Source organism: Phytophthora cinnamomi (genome assembly GCF_018691715.1).
Source record: "Phytophthora cinnamomi strain GKB4 chromosome Unknown Contig64, whole genome shotgun sequence".
Lineage (NCBI taxonomy): Eukaryota > Oomycota > Peronosporomycetes > Peronosporales > Peronosporaceae > Phytophthora > Phytophthora cinnamomi.
In genome coordinates this window covers 247,267-263,327 of record NW_027150997.1, presented here as the reverse complement: position 1 = coordinate 263,327, position 16,061 = coordinate 247,267, and the positions used below count along the sequence as shown (strand labels likewise).

Here is a 16,061-nt window from a genome sequence, read left to right as displayed (position 1 = left end):
CGATTCGAACTATTGCGATGGCGTCGCATGGACTGCCGTACAGCTACGTCCGCGTCGATCGACCAACTCCTGACCGGACCCAAGACCTCCAGAGCTGCATCCTCCACGTACTCATGCACCGCCTGGATGTTCACAGCTCGCTGTACCCGGAACAGACTACAGTGAACGATTGCAACAAGACTGAACCGGGAGCACGTCGAGCCCCCCGAAACAGGCGGGCTGCGAGGTTCCGCCAGGCCTTAGACACAAGCACGCAGCCCAGGGGCGAGAGCGTCTTTGACGCTACTTTGCGGCTGCTTCTGTCTCTAGACGTGTCGGCTCATTCGGAAGTGTTTCGATTGCTCTTGGAGAGACGTTTCCTCGTGCCATTCATTATCCCAACCAGTTCGACCAAGGAGGACGCACCATTTCATTGTGACCTCACGCCACTTGGTTTGGTGACTTCTGCTGTTGGCCATGATGGAGAGGATATCGTCAGGGCCAACCTGGCGACGGATACGTCGCACATGCGCGTCGTGGTTCTGTCGGACCGCGTGAAGGAGGAGAGCACAGCCAAGGACTGGGTCGAGTCGGTGTTCCATGTCCAGTCGCTCCACACCCTGGATTGCAAGAATAAGGTGGAGCTCACCAAGACGGAGACAGCGGCTGAAATCGGTTGGGGGTTTCTGGAGAAAGGCCCGCGAGACTACGTCCCGGTGGTCCTGCTGCACATCGTGGGGGACTACAGACCGTTGAGGAGCTTCATCGAGATGTTTGCTGATGCAGTTGTGCTGGACACTGGAAGCAGCAGTGGCAATAGCAACTGTGACATCAACCTGCATCACGGCGCCTTAGTGAAGTGGAGTTTTGCCGACCCCGATCAAGAGTCGATTGTTGAAAGCAGCGAGCACGACCCGGTATTCGTGGAGTCGTTGCGATGCAGATACACGACGTCTGTCGCAATGATCACAGAGTCGCTACTGGATGAGTTCGAGGAGAGCCAAGGCAGGCGAGAGCGCGAGCCGCTGGTCAAAATGCAACCTAGCGAGGTTCACATCGCGTGGCACGTGGCTCAGGTCGACTTTGGTGCCATCACGGCGACGACAGCCTTCGCCGACCTGCGCTCTCAGCTACAATTGCAGCTTGTGTTCGCGCGAGAGTCTCACGAGGTGATCGCGTCCCAACGCGAGAGCGACCCAATGAAGATGGTCAGCCAGCTAACAACGATCGCAGCTTTCCAGCGCAAGCGTCAGGAGCTCGCACCGGAAATCGACCGCCATGACATCATCATGCTGTTCAAAGACATCCTGAGGATGGAGAACGCGTCTTCTCGAATGATCACCCTGCTCGACCTCGAGCGTTGGCTAGCGGAGCAGTGCGAGGAGCAGGGCGTCAGCGCGCGCAAGGCGTATCGTGATGCGCGAAACGCATGGCACGGCGACCGCAGTAAGGCCAACTGCGAGGTCTTGGCCCAGCGCCTCAGTGACTGGGATATGAAGATTACTACCATGGAGCACCTGTGGCGTGAGCTGTCGCACCTGTACATCGTGGACCCGGAGAACCAGGGCTACTTAGCTGGGTTTGCGGCACAGCACCTCCTTGACGGCTTCTCGCTGGAACTCATGGATGGTGACGCGGGTATGATGAACCTGGTGTGGATTCGAGGCGTCCTGAAAGAACTGCACCGGAAGCTCGGCGCGGCGCGGATGCTGGTCTTGTCGGTGATGGGCGTCCAGTCCTCGGGGAAGTCCACCCTCCTGAACTACATGTTTGGCGTTCGCCTGCGGACAAGCGTGTCGCGCTGCACGAGGGGCGTCAGCATGCAGCTGTTGAAGTGCGAGGGCCGCGACGAGTATGAGTACATCCTGCTATTGGACACGGAGGGTATTCGAGCTCCGGAGTACATCGGTACCGAAGACAGCGTCTGGAGAGACAACCGGATGGCCACGTTCGCTATCCTCCCGGCTGACGCCACCATCATACTCACGAAGGGCGAGTCCACGATCACTATCAACGAGATCCTGCCCATCGTCCTCTCAGCTTACCTGGAGTCCGAGACGGCACAGAAGAACGGCGGTCACCTCCCATCAAAGCTTCTGTTTGTGTTCAACCAGATCGACCTAGCAGAGAAGTCAAAGCTCGAGAACGTCGTGGATACGCTGATGCGCGAACTGAATGAAAATGCTAGGAAGGTGGAGGAAATCCGTCATGGCCTCCACCTCGAGGAAGGCGGGCGGAGATCACCTATCCGCACAACCGGAGTCTTCCACGACCTCAACGTAGACGTGGCTAACGACGAGGAGAGCGACGTCCGGGTGCTGGGCTCCATCAAGGACGAGGCTCACCCACCGCGTGACGCCCCGCTTCCGGACTACGGCAGACGGCTGCTGAATCTCCGCGAGCATATCCATCGCCGCGTGTGTGGCGGACAGAACTGGAAAGCCCGCAGCGTGGAAGAGTTCAGCGAGTACATCACGATGGTGTGGAAGTGCATCGAACGCTCGAACTTCCACTTAAACTTCGTTGCAGCCTACGAACGGATCAACTACGACATCCTGGTGCACAAAATCGACCAATGCGCGCAGCAGCTGACCTCACAGTATTGCACGGCTTTCGACATCATCTCGAAGGATATCCGCAAGGACGCGGACAATAAGAACGACAAGAACGACAAGAACGACAACACAGTCAACGTCCCAGACCTGACGATCAAATACGATGACAGGCTGATCGAGGAAATGATGGACCACCTCCACGAACAGGACACAAAGGTTAACGCAATCCTGGAGGACGAACGCTTTAGCAAGTGGAGCACGGACCAACTGAGCAGATGGACGCGCTACAAGGCAGACCAGTCTGCCCATTGGCGTAGGCTGATCGAGGGACAAGTGAACAACATCTTCCTGTACGAGTCGCTCGTGGAGGGATACAAGAAGAAGCTTCGAGACGAAGCGAACCGCATTTTCAGGACCGGTGGATTCAATCACTTTACCCCGCGCCAGCGGCAGCAGCAGTTTAACGTCTTGTTTAACAAGCTGGTCGACAAGGCGAATGCGAATCACCCGCCATTCCACAAAGAGGTGGTTCAACACGTGAACCGAGTTTTCGCCCGGAAGAGAGATGTGTCGTGGATGATGGAAGGCGGGTCGAGTGGATACTCCGCCGCCAAATCGGCGTCATACTGGTTCAGGTTTAATCCACACTGGATTGAGAACAGCCAGAAGCGCAAGCTGCAGTCGCTTCAAGACTCGATCGAGCGGGATGTGAGGCAGACCATTGCTAGTGTTACGCAGTACAGCGACGGCATCGTTGTCAAATGCATCCAGCTGGCCAAATTTGCACTCGTGGAAGCGGAAAGTCAGATGTCAGTGTCCGATGAGATGAAGCAACAGGTGTTCATGAGCGTGGCGGAATTAATACGTACAGACCTCAAGGAGATCCAGCGAAGGTGGGACCGCGAGAACAGTGTCGCCGCCAGGTTCGCGACTTGCCGGTCTCAAATGAAAAGCTACTTTGAAAATCTTGGGAAGGGCTGGATGGGCATGGACTTGCTCAAGGCATCCGTCTGCGACTGGCTGTCGAACAACATGCTGAAATCCTTTGAGGAGGAGCTCATAGCTATCGTCGGCACAAAACTCAAGGGACAGCGCTGGGTCGCAAACGCAGACGTGATGCAGGCGCTGGTGGACAACTCTCTGGTGCAATATTTGGAGCTGAACGATGTCAAGACGGCTTTGGATAATATCCGCCACCCTAAAGACCACATTGAGAACGTTGTGACTAAGCTGATCTATCTCGAGGTGATGCGATACAGCGCTAAGAAACTGGAGGCGTACAAAGGGGCATTGAAGGAAAGCATAGGCGCGGCCGCCAGGAGTGCTGCGGGTGTGAAGAAGGACCGTGCACTTACTTTTCTGAGTACTCTGAAGTCGAAGATCCGCGAGTACCTCCACACCGCTGCGACCAACTCTTTGTTGACGACTATGCCCGACGCTAGTGATCCCAATTTCAACTGCGACGAGCAGTCCGCCGACATCTTCGATCCCGGGAACAAATATTTCGTGTGCACGGCAATGCTGGATGTTATCTACTTCATGACTTATCAATCACAGCAACGGGTCGTCGAAGTGGGCAAAGGCGTCTTGGCCTACATTAAAGATCGCGCCCACGGTGCAACGCGTGGTGTGATGCCTCGCTGCGGCGAGCTGTGTCCGATATGCAGGAGCCCCTGCACTCGCGAGTTGGGTCATGTGACAAATGAGGAGGAGAAGCGGCACGACTCCTATCACCAGCCCGTTGGGCTGGTTGGGGGACACCATGAGAAAACCAATGAGCTCGTGCCTGGCCGCTGCAGCTTCAACGTAAATAACGGGCTGAAATTCCAACATTCCGATGGGAAATGGTACAGCTACTCGGAGTTCGACAAGGTGTTCCCGAACTGGAGTCTGCCGGTGGAGAAGGATCCGCTGTTGCTTCGGGAACACATCTTCTACAACTACCAGAGCGACCTAGCTCGCTGCTTCTCGCGCAAGCAGTGCACCGCGCTCCCACCGTCTTACAACCATCCGATGAGCGACATCAAACAGCACATCGACAAGCTGCTGTCGCAGTAGGCAGCAGGGAGGCGTCGGTGCCGGACGGCAGGGCACCAATGCATGTGTGGAGCGCTAGCGCCTTGGCTGGGTGGCCAATATATATTGGAGTCAAGATTGTAGCAATGTGAATACCATGGTCATCTGTTGTAACTGCGGGTCTAACTGCATTGTTGTACGGTGCCAGAAACTGCGATCTAGTCTATGTTTTTATGAAGCTCACTAAAATGAGCTCCACCTAAGCCTCACCGCCGAGTCGATGCTGCTCGGAATCAGCCCGAGGTGCAGAAGCTACAACGACGTCTACCATGACATGCTGACACTGCAAACATTCACCGACAAGATCCGCGTCATTTCGCTCGTGCAGTGCGACGTGGCTAACCTCGTGCTGCAGTTTACCGCGAGCATCGGCGTGAAGGTCGACCTGGGAATCACCACAGCAAAGGGCCGCGACTACTTCCTCCTGGAGAAGGCCAAGCTTGGTGAAATTATCGCTAAAGACAGCTACGACACCGTTGCCAGCATACACGTTGGTAGTGGCGCCATCAGCCGCGACAATGTCACGGTCGATACCGCCATCAGCTACATGAACGAAATCCGCGACTTCATTCGTAGCAGCGGGAAGAACACGTCCGTGACGATCACTGATACCATTGACCTCTACAACACCAACCCGCAGCTTCTCGAAGTGGTCGACTATGTTTCGGTGAACTACTCCCCTTCTGGGAGCGAGTGGATGTCAATGAGGGTGTGGCAGCTACTCTTGACCGTCTGAGAGGGCTTCGAAAAACTGCTGCGAATAAGGACAAGTCTGTCGTGGTTTCGGAGACCGGCTGAAGCTCCGGTGGAACGAACCCTGTGCCCGACATGGCTTCCCCCGCCAACCAGGCCAAGTATTTCTCGGACTTCGTGCTCATAGCTCACTCGCACAGGGATCTCGACGACTACTGGTCCGACGCGTTTGACGCGAATTGGCTCAATGAAAAGGACGTCGAGGCCCACTTGGGCGTTTACCTGAAGGCTGGTCAGATGAAGGACATTTTCAAGCTGGAAAACAACTGGAGGGTTCCGTGGCTCATTCGCACCGAAGGCAGCATCATGCTCTCGGAGTATAATGGCGAGCTGTACATGTCGGAGAAACCGAACGAGTGGCTCACCCAGGAGCAGCAGACGTGGTTCTTTGACTCAACCACGCAGCAGATCCGCTCCAAGAGCAGCGACCGCTGCCTGGACGTATGTCAGCCCTGGGACGGTGGCAAAGTGCATGCGTACCGCTGCGTGGACAACGAACCCAACCAGAAGTGGAATTACGATTACGCGACCAGCACGCTGCAGCACGCGACGCACAAGGGCTTCTGCCTCGACCAGGACTCCCGCTAAACAACAAGGTGCAGCTGAACGATTGCTCGACCAACAACACGCACCAGAAATGGGAGGTGATTGACCCGAACACCCTTTATTGCCAGGTGGGGTCGTTCTGTAACCCGAACGAACAGTGAACGAGTGAGCCACTGTAGCTTCCAGTGTGCGATCGGTAGCTGTGTTCTGGACTTGAATCGTAGACTGCATTAACTACCAGGATGTCTTCCATCGTTCTCGCGTTTCCACCAGATATTGGCCATCGTAAGACTAGCAATAACTAGTTACAGGTCTGATGAAAATATGTAAGCCCGAGAAAAAAAGATCACATACCGGTACTGGAGATTAGCACTGCGAGGAACACACGAAGTGTATTCGTTCCATTGCATTGAGCCAAGAATTTCCCTGACTTTTACGGAACGGGTAACGCCGTTGCAATGATTAATTAACTCAACCCGATATTGATCAGCGCGTCATCCTTGGCGAAGACGCACTGGCATTTCGAGAAATTTCCCCTCTCGAAGAAAACACTAATCAATTTCTTCTTCTGAACGATGCCTCCGGGGACAGCTCCGTTTGCATTTCCGCGAGGATTTACAACACCGTACTCATCCACTTCAAACGCACTGTGCAGTCCGCCCAGGGCGAATCGTGACGTGGAGCTTTGAATGTTCAAATCACCGAAGAAATACTCCAGTCCTCACCTTTGACTCGCATTCGCGAAGGAAATTATATCACCGCGCTAATGTCCATCAGTTACTGGCTCGGGAAACACGCGTGGCAGCTCTGGATAGACCAAACACTTGTCATTTGTGCTCATGGCGACACACCCCATCGTTGTTGTTGAAAGGTTAGTTTGTCAGGAATTTCGTTGGTACAGTCAACGCTCGTACGCAAACCTGATGCAGATAGGCTGCCTAAAATTTTCGTGACGAGTTCTCGGAGAGAGTTTGGATCAAAAGCGTGCACGCTGTGATGCAAGTGGCTGAAGTAAAACCTCTCGGTCATTGGTGAAGAAAATCGCACCAATTGGTCTTCTTCCTGAGAACTCTGGCTTTCTTCAATAAAAAGATACATTCCCGGTTCTCCTCGGCAAGTTTTGGTTGGCTTCAGTGGGATCACATTCGACGACAGAGCAAGAGAAACTGGTGGAACTCCGGATTGGTAGACGCGGTAGGACAACAATAGCACCTTTGCATAAACTCGTGGTAGTCATACGAAAGGAAGTATGCCATCAACTCCGATTCGGATGGAGTGGGGTTATCGCGGAAGGCCCTAGTCAACTCACTGAAGGCAGCACGTAAAGCACCGATGAGCCCCCCGTACTCGCAAACCAAGAGTTTAGCGAGCGTGTTTTTCCCGTCTTTCATTTTCTCAGGTACTCCAAGTCCTGGCAACGCTAACTCGTATGCTTCTTCGTCACTTAGCACGAAATCGGTCCTGCCAGAAGTTTGATCGACTGAATCGAGCGGAACATCGGTGGTGCATCCACCAGAATCGGGTGCAGTAAGTTCGCTCCAAGACCGTCCAGTTGTGCTTCGAGGTCAAAGAATCAATTCGCTTGTTTCTCTGCTGGAGACGCATAAAACTTAACGCGATCTTGAGCGTTGGGCATCAGATAGTCAAAAAAGATTTTCTCTCGGAGACCGTGAATGCGATCAACTCCATTCGCCATAGGCACAAACTCGACGGGGAATCCAGGAAGCTTAAGCCACACGCAGCGTGCCACCCGTCTGCTTTTTCAGGTAGTAATATACTGACTCTAACGTTAATGAACCTTGGATCACAACTGTCCGGAAATCTGAGAAACTCGCCTCTTATACGCATTAACTCGAGAAAAAAAAAACATCGATGTCACGCTACTTTCGTATGCACAGACTTGATCTAGAACGGCCAGGCTTCTCCAAGCTTCTTCAGGAATCTTGCGTCGTTGAATGGTACGGTGCCGATTTCCGTTCCAGCAAAAGCCGTCCGCGCTACTTCGGGGAGTTGGCTCCACATAATGAGGTCTTGGAATTCGCCATTCTCTGACGTTGATCTCAGGAACATTGGTCCCAAAATGCTCGTACTCACCAGCTTGACGCTAGTACCGTTGACATTCTGGATCGGAGCCTTGGCTTTGTCGTAGTTGGCCTCTGACTTGAAAGTCTCGGTTGTGATGGTCGGCTTCATATAGTCGGTCTCCGATTTCTTCGACGTCGACAGCCCAAGGATCTTGGGGGTGCTCACATCAGGGTTGTCGATCCACACTACCGCGTTTTGCCAGTCGTGAGTCGCCGTCCCGACGATCCCAACGAAGCTTTTCGGGTAATACCACGCATACATGATGGCCCAAACGCCCCTGTACCAGGTAGATCGGCCATAGACCTGTGAGCCTAAAGGAGCCTTAACGCAGCCATAGTTTCCTCCGGATCTTGGCAGTCCGCTGCTCGTTTCGCCAGCGGCGTTCACCGCAGGAAATGAGGTACAGCCTCCGTTTACAAAGACTTGGGGTTTGAATTTGACGCCAGCTTTGTCCGAGATCGTGACAGCTTCGGGTTGAGGAATTGGCGCAACCTTATCGTAGGCGATGGAAGCAGCGTTAGTACTGGCGATTCCGGCAACAACGGATATGAGAAGTGTGCGGAGATTCATTCCGAACTCGGGCTACTCGTGTACGTCTGGGTGGGAGAAATGTGAAATGGGCCACCAACAACAAAGTCGGAGCTTGCACGGCGACCGAACGAAGTGCGTAATGTTTGCGTGTACTCCCATCCTGAAGCTGCTCCTAACACGGACAAATGGCTCTTGGAAACTCTGCCTCAGACTCTCAGGCAGTACTTTAAACAGTAATTCTGAGGCTCGAAGGCACCGGTAGAGTTCGATGTGCAGTACACGTACCTAAAAGGTAAAGGGTGCACGTGTAACCCATAGATACAGTTTTGCACGAGAGCGAGATAGGGGTAGGGGAAGCAATTTGATGAAACCCAGAGAGACTCACTGGTATTATTATTGTGAAAAGCACTCAGAATGTCTAATCGGATAGTAAATCAGCTGATTTAGTGCCTTATTTAGAGACGGGAGCCCTTATTTATTTCGATCCGTCCCTTATTTAGAATTGGGTACCCCTAATTATAATTGGTATTGTGCAGCATCGCGTCAAAGCTATTTTAGAGTCGGAATCGATTTGGTCTCTAAATAGGCTGAAATGTCAGCTCCAACCTCGGCATACCGAGGAAGTCCGCACAAATAAATCCACCGAGCAAGCGGCTATGCAAACACTAGCCAAAATATCAGTCAAAATAGGAGGAATCAACAGGACGAGCAGAACCAGCGTCCGTGTCGAGGACGCTGAGTTTCGCTTTGACCCAGAGGGCAGCTTTGATGACCTCTACGCGAGAGCGGAAGTGCGCATCGTAGCCGCGCTAGCTGCTTTCGATATTAGAACGTTGCGCCCTGATACTAATCTCTACGCTAAGCCAAGTCAAGTTGCCACTCAGCAGGGCTGGGTGGCTTTAACTGAGTCAAATTGGACTGCCGTTGTGGCCACGGTCCGATCCAACTTCCAGCGGCATCGCAAGGACACAGGGCCGCTCTGCTTGGAGCTATTCTCATTTGCTGTCAGGGAAAATCAGGCAGGCGACACAACGTGGCGACGAAATTCTGCGGCATACATCGTGTCTCCGCTGTCTCTCTCCCTCACCACTCTGTTCTGACAAGATGGCTTTAGAGACCAGTTCCCAATTCCTATTTAAGCCGACTTACTCAGATGAGCACCCACATTAACTTCCTATTCAGTACAAATTACCACGTATCGTTTTTGCTCACAGCCCTGATTTACAGAGCTATACGGAGTGACAAAATCACCGGTTTTCACAATAATAGTGACGTGCCATAAATACAGCTGGCTGTGTACAAACCAGCGAGCCGGTTTTGGTTGCACTTTTCAAGCGAGCCGAGCCCACCAAGCATTTCAGCTGTCGTCACCAAGTGCAGCATGTAGCAACCCTGACTCTGACGGCCCGAATGATCTCGCTGCCTCGTCGTCTCTAGCTGCATACAGTGGCTACAACGACGTTTGGGCTCGTCCGCAGCAGGTCCAAGACTGGCTGCGAGTTACCCTCGCAGAGAACTGGGAACCTGGCCCTCGTTGTGAAACACATATTGCCCTAATCCACTGTTTTTAACCAATCACAAAACATCATAAGCCCTTCCCTAGAGTGATCACCAGACTGAGAACCAGCCGTGATACCTGCGAGCATAATCGCTGCTGACAGGGCCAAGCGCGGAATACAGCCAGTATCACGAGGTAACACGAAAGGTATGTACTTCACTTCTGACACCGTCATCAACTGATAACCTTAACGATATTTATAATATTATTTTATACGGGTAAATATTCGCGCTTCACGCTTGAAGACCGAAAGGAGGAGGGAAAGGGACCTCAGTCAGTCGGGAACGCATGCCTCACTTCGCAATTCACTCTCACCGACTCTAGACCCTCCCTCCATACGTCATCACCAAAAGCCCATGGGACGCTGGATGACCATCAGCCAGAAGCGGGCAGATTATAGCCAAGTCCGTTGCGTGTCCATTCATGAATCACGCCGATCTCGCGGGTTGGCATGGAAAAGACCCGGGCGATACACAACTGCTTCCACCACACCGGTGTTATCCTCAACGGCGTTAACGAGCGCTCTTCCTCCAGCTACGGAGAGGATTAAATGTCCACGATATCCATCTCAATTTCACTTGTAGAAAATAGTAGTCTTCTTTAACACCATTTCTTTGTGCTGTGGTCATATGAAGATCCTAGTACCGCCATCACTTCACGCTGCCCGGACCGGGCTGCCCGGCCTCCATCATCCTCGATTTTGCAGCGCCTCAATAGAACCTCCCCCCCCCGACGACGAGGTCACTATCACCACCAAAGAGCGTTTGCTCATTTGACGCAGCATCGCTATCCATGTCCATGCTTGAGCGAGAGTGAGCCCAATGAGGGAAAGATATGCGAGGGGAGGGCGGCGGGAAATAACCGGAAAATGAAAATTGAAAAACCAGGTAAACGTTGAATTTCATTCTCATCAGAACTGTAGATCGTGGTACTCGCCTTTTTCTTGCGCAATTGGACCTTGGTATCACGGTGATTCTACCTTTGTTAGTAACACCCCTAAGTCAAACACGTTTCGCTCTGTGATGAAATACTGCTCAGGCCAGTTTTTTATAAGGAAACCCAAAAGCTGCTCAACTAGCGATACGAGTAAGTACAGCCATTCGCGATGTACCGCTGCTTGATTCCCTGCTTCACCCACGCAATTCCCTTCGGGTCTACAAAGTCTGGATCAATTACTGTAAACATCTCCAATACACCAAGCTTCATTGCAATATACACCTCTTGTCACGCTTTTTGGTGGTTGAGACTCGAAATAGCCAGGAAGCGTAGGAACTTGTATTGGCTTGTGTTTTAGAACGGAACATTGAGAATGAGCAAACCTAAATTAAAGTTCATCGTCAACTGCCAGCCCAAGGCAACTTGAACTTGCCGCTGAAGTTGCCCTGCAAATCGTTCATCCTATCGTTGTGCACGGCCTGTTGCTGAGGAATTGGTGTTGGCGTTCGCATTACACCTCATTTTCTATCAGTCGCCGCCGAATTGCTTGTTTAAATTAAAAAAAAATAACATCACACCACTTCGGCGTTCGGGAATCGAGTTTGTACAGACGAGATGTGACCGAACTCAATCGCATACAATTTCCGCAGGATTCAGCTTTTGCCTAAGCACTCCGACCGTAATCCTATGTGTTCGAGATCGGTCTCCATCGAAATATCAAGCATGGATTGAATCGTGTAAGTACATAACTTAATAGTTCCGGCACCAACTGCAGTGGCAACTCGGGCAGATACCGGTATGCAACAACCACATGATCGCTACCTTATGGGTTTCAAAAAATAAAATAATCTACCTCTCGTTTCAATGCGAGAGAGTGTGTGACTGCAAACTTCATCAAGCTTATCCGCTCCATCGTCTAGGGGAAGTCGGGGTGTTGTCTAATTTCTTCGCTTGCCCCAAAAAACTCGGTCAAAGCCTGCGTGCTCCAAAACTTGCGTAATAGTCAAGCGTTTGCTTGGGTCAATCTCCAGCATCCCCGACAAAAGTTGAACCGCGCTGGTTGGCATTGAGGTTAACATACCCCACGACTGCAGAATCGGTACGATTCCCGCTTGTTTGAGTACACGGAACGCCTTCACCGACATGGAAGCCAGCGTTACAAGCGGTGATCCCGTGAGTAGAACAAAAAGCACGATACCGAGAGACCAGATATCCGCACTCTTCGGGTCGTACACGTCGCCCGCGACGATCTCAGGAGCCATGTAGTAATTCTTGCCTACCAGTCGACCGCCAGCAAGCCGCGATCTTGTAGCCAGACCAAAGTCTCCGAGCTTGCAGCGCCCGCGATGAACCATGATATTCTCGAGAGAAATATCTCGGTGAGCGATGCCGAGTTCGTGCAAGAAGGCCATACCCGATGCTACTTGGGATAGCACACTCAGTGCACTCAAGCAAGTCATACGGTGTCGCATGCGACTGCTTAAGTACCTGTGCAAGTCTCCATCGGCACAGTGCTCCATCACGAGATACAGCGTTTGTTGCTCCACGAACGATTCTTCGTACTGCACGAGGTTTGGGTGGCCGCCAGCAGCGCGTACGAGGTTCGCCACTTCTTTCTCGACAACGGGGTTGTCAGGGAGATGACCACTCGACGAGTTGTTCAGCGCGATGTTGGTCATGCGCTCGAGCGAGACCTGTTTGATGACGACGGAGGATATGGGGGCGGCTGGTGATGCTAGGTCGACTCTAGCATGCATGTCTTCGCAGACGGAAACCCAACCGTAGAGAGTGGGGCTCAGCTCACGAATGACTCGATAGCGCTCGTGGATCACGGGCATGGTGCTCAGATAGAAGGAAGCCTGCGAGGAGTCTCGGTCAGGCTGCGAAGAACGAAATGAACGACGACGGCGACCGAGACAACAACAACTTTGCGGATTCAGTCAGCAGCTTTCAAGTGGTCGGATTCACTTGAGTTGCACAATACGAGCGCATCGCTGGGCGGTTTTCGTGCGTGCAGCTTAACTCGCGACATGATCGCCTTCGTACCATCACCGGCAGTCTTTGTGGCTGCGATTGCAACTCGAGTCGATTGCTCGGTAAACCATCAAGGCGTTGCTCACGGTTAGTCCTACAACAGACCAGCATTTTCGACCCGCGGCGCGATTCGATTTCAACTTGAAGCTGCGCCTGTCCTTCCAAAGTCTCTTTTAGAGAGGGAACTGAGCACGCCTGTCTTCGCTTTTGAGGCTTGGTCGTGAGAATCAGCAACGGTTCAGCGCAGAGCTTTCATGAGCACCAAAGAGTGCTTGCGTGGCCAGCGTTGATCGAGTTTGAACTCGTTCCATTCCATTTACCGGGTATGTCGTAGACGACTTGGGTGCTGGAGTCTTTGATATCCCGAGCAGACTTGGCTTAGTCTTTGATGCACTGACATTAGCATGCTTCTGCAATCTGGTAGTTTTAATTTACGAACTCGGTCGGACACGACGGACGAAGCTTCTCATTGCGGATCTCCGCTGGCCCTACTCAAATTTTCCAGATCAACCCGGTGTAAATGAAACCTACCGAGACAGGTCAATTAAATGGCTGAGCTCACTGCTCATTTAGTTTCTGAGGAAATTGCGAATGAATCTTGTGATACGAATTCTTTTGTAGCGCCAAATGACAATGCCCTATTGAAGTGTGCGTACTTCGTGCTTTCTGAATTAGCTCGGTGCCTTGCAACTGCTGAGTCACAGCGCGCTCCGTATCCCTCATCACTTGGGCGATTCTGCGATCTGCTGCTTCTGATAGTGGCTTTCTTTATCAAGAAGAAAAAGCTGTTCAGTCAGCAGCATTTTTTATTAGATCATGGTTTTGCAAACACCATAATGCAGTTGCACGTAGCGAATCGGCAAGGCGGTGTTATTTATCAAGTCTGGAGCTCCTCAACTCCTAGAGAATTTGAAGTGCGCTAAGTTGGGTGAACGTTCAGCCGTACAGGCCACCCGATATTGGTTCAAAGGAAATGCTTTATTTCGTGTCATACATTAACAGACCGTGTAGGTGAGTGCGCGTTGATGAACGGAGGCCAATAGCTGAACGCCAGGGAGCGTGAAAGGCGAGAAGTGTAGTTGTTTAGGCTTGCGAGCTCATGAGAAATTGAGGCTACGTGGAAGTCTTCAAAATGTCGATGAATCGGTTCAAATAAAATGCCCAACAGCAAGCCACAACTCATCACCTAGACCAGAGAATTGCTATTGATATCATTGGGAAATTCCTTCGTCAGTTTGCACTGAGATCATCGATACCAAGAGAGAGCGAGAAATTAGGATACTTATGTTCTGTGTCAAATGGTTTCTCAGAAGGTTCGAGAGGCACGACGGAGTCATTTCCATCTCTTGTCCAGACAATTATTTTCTCCATCTCTCAACGTACAACCACAGCCCAACCTACCTGTGTCGATATCTTTTAATCGCCATCTTGCTGCCTAGATGCACTCCAGAGCGTATCCCGTCCGCAGCATTGTTCCGCCCCTGCTACTGCTGCAGGGTCGCCAATTGACGACGATGCCCTGTCATGGGCTGTAGTGGAACGCAAACAGCTAGAAAAGTGGAATCACACGGGACCGAGGAGGGTCATGCGCGTGGAAGCTGTCGCTGCGATGGCTCGTGCTCATGTTGAGGCAGCGTATCCGAAGAAAGTGGCTACACGTGTAGCCGTCAAGCAACTCTCGAAAAGAGGTGGGTTTGGATTCGTGGCTGGGAGTTTGTAGGACGTGCGGGCAGATATAGGGCACTCGAAATACTGGGACTACAGTGTAGTAGTTGGACGCTATTTTCACGGTGCTCTGCATCATGGTGACTGTTCTAAATTGCTACAGTGCAGGCCATAAATATGTAGCAAACGGTTTTTCGCAACTAATTACGTCAATTCTTCGCGAATTAGGCTAAAACGTCGTATTTAGGCGTTTCAAATAAAGGGCTTGTCAAGGGTCATTTCAGATTTTGCGGGCAACTCGTGGTTGCGGAGAACTGGTAGTGACCATCACTCTGACCCTGGACAGAAGTACGTAGCACGGCACGTTTGGGTCTTTATTGAGCAGTCTACCACTACTTTTCTGCTGTTTAATGCTTTGTCTTCTTTTCTTTGTCTTCGGAGACGTCTACAACGCGGTTTGGCACTGATTTCACCAAATTTTGAAGTCGTGAGAGCTCCACATTTTCCCACTCTCTCTTGATGGCCGATTTCAGCTCGTCCACGGTCATGTATTGCTTCCCACCTCGATAAACAGCTCGGGCAAGAATGCCCCAGACATTTTCAATCGGGTTTAAGTCTGGCGACAGCGCTGGCCAGTCCAAAACATTGATTTTGCAGCTCTTTAGAAACGACTTGGTGCTCTTCGAGGCGTGAATGCTGGCGTTGTCGTGCTGAAAAACGAAGGATCCCTGATGGTAGGCCTCTCCGAAGGGCAGCAGATAATCCGTGAGTGTTTCCTGATAGTCGAAGGAGTTTTGACGGCCATCCAGAAACGCTAACTTCGTTTTTCCGCGCGACGAAAAGCCACCCCATACCATCACGGATCCGCCACCATTTTGGCGGCTGAAATATGTCTCCTTCTCGCATCTAAGATCATGCCAATAGTATTGTAGGCCGTCTGGTCCGTCAAGATTAATTTTTTTCTCATCAGAGAAAACAACTTGATCCCAATCGGTCCTCGCAATAACCATTGCCCTCGCCCATTTTCGACGGGCTAGTATGTGCCCCGCCTTAAGCATCGGCGTGCGGTTGCGCTTGCCGTAGCCCATGTGAGGGGTGCGCTGAAGCACTCGACGCACTGATCGCGTCGACATTGTTAACCCCAGGGAGGTTTTGATGGCACTGGACGAAGCCCCAGACTGCTTTGCCTCCTGAACGATGCGCCGTTGGGTCCTCTGGGAGACTTTTGTAGGCCTTCCTGGCCTCTTGACCTTCCCGTACTCCGCTTTCATCCTCCAAAACTTACTCACACCAGACACCGACCGTCCTATGTGCTTAGCGATCGCAGCAAACGTCCATCCGGC

The 16,061-nt window shown here is 51.9% G+C and overlaps 1 protein-coding gene across 1 annotated transcript; it reads right to left on the bottom strand.

The window, feature by feature from the left end:
- Positions 1 to 7,814: 7,814 nt before the first annotated feature.
- On the bottom strand, positions 7,815 to 12,857 carry IUM83_19383 (serine/threonine protein kinase; the record flags this gene model as incomplete). Its single annotated transcript, XM_067944430.1, has 2 exons — positions 7,815 to 8,179; positions 12,101 to 12,857. The coding sequence occupies 2 exons, from the start codon at positions 12,855 to 12,857 to the stop codon at positions 7,815 to 7,817; spliced, it is 1,122 nt and encodes a 373-aa protein (XP_067786806.1).
- Positions 12,858 to 16,061: the final 3,204 nt, after the last annotated feature.